Source organism: Dama dama, chromosome 6, assembly GCF_033118175.1.
Source record: "Dama dama isolate Ldn47 chromosome 6, ASM3311817v1, whole genome shotgun sequence".
Taxonomy (NCBI): Eukaryota; Metazoa; Chordata; class Mammalia; order Artiodactyla; family Cervidae; genus Dama; species Dama dama.
The window spans coordinates 22,415,047-22,418,859 of NC_083686.1; the positions used below are offsets into that span (position 1 = coordinate 22,415,047).

At 38.2% G+C, this 3,813-nt stretch overlaps 1 protein-coding gene across 1 annotated transcript; it reads left to right on the top strand.

Moving 5' to 3' along the window:
* The first annotated feature begins 354 nt into the window (after window positions 1–354).
* GK2 (glycerol kinase 2) lies at window positions 355–2,019 on the top strand. The gene has a single exon (XM_061145197.1). It carries the CDS (start codon window positions 355–357, stop codon window positions 2,017–2,019), a length of 1,665 nt encoding a protein of 554 aa, XP_061001180.1.
* The last annotated feature ends 1,794 nt before the right edge of the window (window positions 2,020–3,813 follow it).

The window sequence follows — 3,813 nt, forward strand, 5'->3', positions numbered from 1 at the left end:
AGAAAATGGTAACAGAAATGTGGATCCATGCAGTACAGTGATGAGCACAAGTACAATAATTCTGTGGGTAAATATGTGACTCTTCAAAGCTTAAATCTCCTTAAAAGATAATTGAGAGGCTGGGGGTGGAGCCTGGGCCAAAGGAATCAAGTGAGAAGAGGCAGCGCTGGTTTGAGGGCAAAGGTTGCCTTGAGCAGCGGGCAGTCAATGGCGCCGGCGCTTTATGATGAGCCTGACGCTGCTGACGTCCTGCGTGCCCCTCCCCGACCAACACCTCCATCACCAGGGAAACGAGAAACGGCGCCAGGGAAACGAGAAACGGCGCCAGAGCCGCTGAGCCAACCCACTGGTTTCATGGCAGCTCCGAAGACAGCAGCCGGGGGGCCGTTGGTGGGGGCAGTGGTCCAGGGTACGGACTACTCTAATTTTGTGGTTTTCGATTCAAAAACATCAGAAGTACTTAGTCACCATCGAGTGGCATTAACCCAAGAGTTCCCAAAAGAAGGATGGATAGAACAAGACCCTAAGCAAATTCTTCAGTCTGTTAATGAATGTATAGAGAAAACATGTGAGAAACTTCAAGAACTGAATATTGATATATCCAACATAAAGGCAATTGGTGTCAGCAATCAGAGGGAAACCACCGTGGTCTGGGACAAATTAACCGGTGAGCCGCTCTATAATGCTGTGATGTGGCTTGATGTAAGAACCCAGTCTACTGTTGAGGCTCTTAGTAAAAAAATTCCAGGAAATAATAACTTCGTCAAGTCCAAGACAGGTCTTCCACTTAGCACTTACTTCAGCGCAGTGAAACTTCGTTGGATTCTTGACAATGTAAGAAAAGCTCAAAAGGCTGTTGAAGAAGGCAGAGCTCTTTTTGGTACTGTTGATTCATGGCTTATCTGGAGTCTGACGGGAGGAGCTGATGGAGGTATCCATTGCACAGATGTAACAAATGCAAGTAGGACGATGCTCTTCAACATCCATTCTTTAGAATGGGATAAAGAGCTGTGTGATTTTTTTGAAATTCCAATGGACATTCTTCCAAATATCTGGAGTTCTTCTGAGATCTATGGACAAATGAAAACCGGGGCCCTGGAAGGTGTGCCAATATCTGGATGCTTGGGGGACCAGTCTGCTGCATTAGTAGGACAAATGTGCTTCCAGGAAGGACAAGCCAAAAACACGTATGGGACAGGCTGCTTCTTACTATGTAATACAGGTCATAAATGCGTGTTTTCTGAATGTGGCCTCCTGACCACAGTGGCTTACAAGCTAGGCAAAAACAAGCCCGTTTTTTATGCACTGGAAGGTTCTGTGGCCATAGGCGGTGCTGTTATTCACTGGCTGAGGGACAATCTTGGAATTATAAAAACCTCAGAAGAAAGTGAAAAACTTGCTAACGAAGCAGGTACTTCTTATGGCTGCTACTTCATCCCAGCCTTCTCAGGGTTATACGCACCTTATTGGGAGCCCAGTGCGAGAGGGATCATCTGTGGGCTCACTCAGTTCACCAATAAGAGTCATGTTGCTTTTGCCGCATTGGAAGCTATTTGTTTCCAAACCCGAGAGATTCTGGATGCCATGAACCGTGACTGTGGAATTCCACTCAGTCATTTGCAAGTGGATGGAGAAATGACGAAAAACAAAGTTCTTATGCAACTGCAAGCAGACATTCTGCATATTCCAGTAATAAAAGCCTCCATGCCTGAAACAATGGCACTGGGAGCAGCCATGGCAGCGGGGGCTGCAGAAGGGGTGAACGTCTGGAGCCTTAAACCCGAGGACCTGTCAACCATCATGATGGAACGGTTTGAACCACAGATCAAAGCCACAGAGAGTGAAATTCGTTATTCTACATGGAAGAAAGCTGTGATGAAGTCAATGGGTTGGGTTACAGGTCAGCCTTCTGAAAGTAGTGAATCTAATAACTTCTCTAGTCTGCCCTTGGGTTTTTTTATAGTGACTAGCATGATAATGTTAATTGGAGCAAGATACATCTCAAGTATATTTTCATAATACCAAGCATGGACTCTCGAGATGTGAGCTTTTCACACAATGAAAAAATCCAGCAATTTTGCCTCTTAGTGTGATGTCGCTACAACAAGACTCTGACTTCGTTTATTGAACACTTAACTTCATGACTTACGAGAACCCTAGAAGTAGACCTTTGGCTGGAAATAAATAAATTACAGCAGAAAATGCTGCAGAAATATTTGGTGTGTTTTTTAGCATCGGCAGTTAAGGTCAGGCCAACCATTCCACGGTCATAAAATCCTACTTCACTCCCTCTAAAATACAGAATACTGAGATTCTGTCTATGGAATTTTTCATCATACATTTTCTAACCCTTAAGACTAGGATTTGGCTCTCTGTGCACACACTTGATTAAGAGGTGCAACTACCCTGTTAAAACTGAGGGACATCTTGTTGTAATTGTTGTTGTTTATAATGGATCCCAAGGTCCTCTTTTGCACATATTAGGGAGACTTCAATACCTTTACTGAATGTTTAAGGGAAACATTAGTTTTTATAATAGAAATGTAGCATTCTCATAGCCTAGATATTTTCCTAAAAGATATTTGTCAAAATTCTTCAGACATTTTACATGCCTCATCAATTACACTACTTTTCTGTGTAGATCATATAGGGAGAAGGGTATGTTTTACTTTTTCTTTTCATATCTCCATTTTTATGTACTCTACTTGGTATGTATAACATATATGCTTATATTCTTCATATAGAAAACCCACTGATGAAGTTTATAAGAAGGGTAGTCTTATGTAGATCACCACAATAAATATTTTAGGGTAAATATATATACATATATATTTAGAGTAATGAATACACATACTATTATCAGTAGAAAGTTTTTTAAAGAACTGGTATTTATTATTTTAATATGTGTTTTATATTGATATAAAACAGTATATTATGGTTTCAACAATATTTCTTACAATTACCTTTTAATTTAATTGCCTTAGCTAGATATATGTCAGAAACAAAGGGGGAAAACTGTGGAATACCACAGTAAGCATTATTTTGTAGCAGAAAAGAAAGAACTGATTGTTACAAAACTAATAATACACTATGGAGTTAAGCATGTATAAAACAAAAATAACAAGCAAGTTGGAAGTAGATAAATGGAAATGTAAAGTATTGTAAGGTTTGTATACTATACGGGAAGGAATATAATGTCATTTGGAGTTACACTGTTAATACTCTAAATCCTAAAATAACAAAACAAAAAGAATTAAATTTAGTGCATAGGCCAGAACTATAAAAATATTCATTTGACCCAAAAGAAGGCAAAAAACAGATGAACAAGGAAAAAAGAAAAGATAGAAAAATGAAAAATAATAACAGGAAAATATACTTAAACCTAACCATACCAATAAGAACACTAAATATAAATGGTCTAAACACCTCAATTAGAAAGCAAGATTGTCATATAAAGAAGACTCAAATACATACTGCCTCCAAAAAACATATTTCCTAAAAAGAGGAACAAAATAGTCAAAAGAGAAAAAGGATTTAAAAAATATACCATACTCATATTAATGGAAAGAAAGTTGAAGTGACTATTAATAACAAAGTAAATTTCAAAGCAAAAAGTATTACCACTGATAGACAAAGTCAGATTGCAGTGATAAAAAGTCAATTCATTAAAGATACATAACAATCCTAAATATTTATATACCTAATAAAGCTTCAAAATACATAAAGCAAAATCTGATAGAACTGAAAGAAAAAGTGAATAAATCTACAATTATAGTAAGAGATTTCAATATCTCTTCTTCATTTGACAAAACA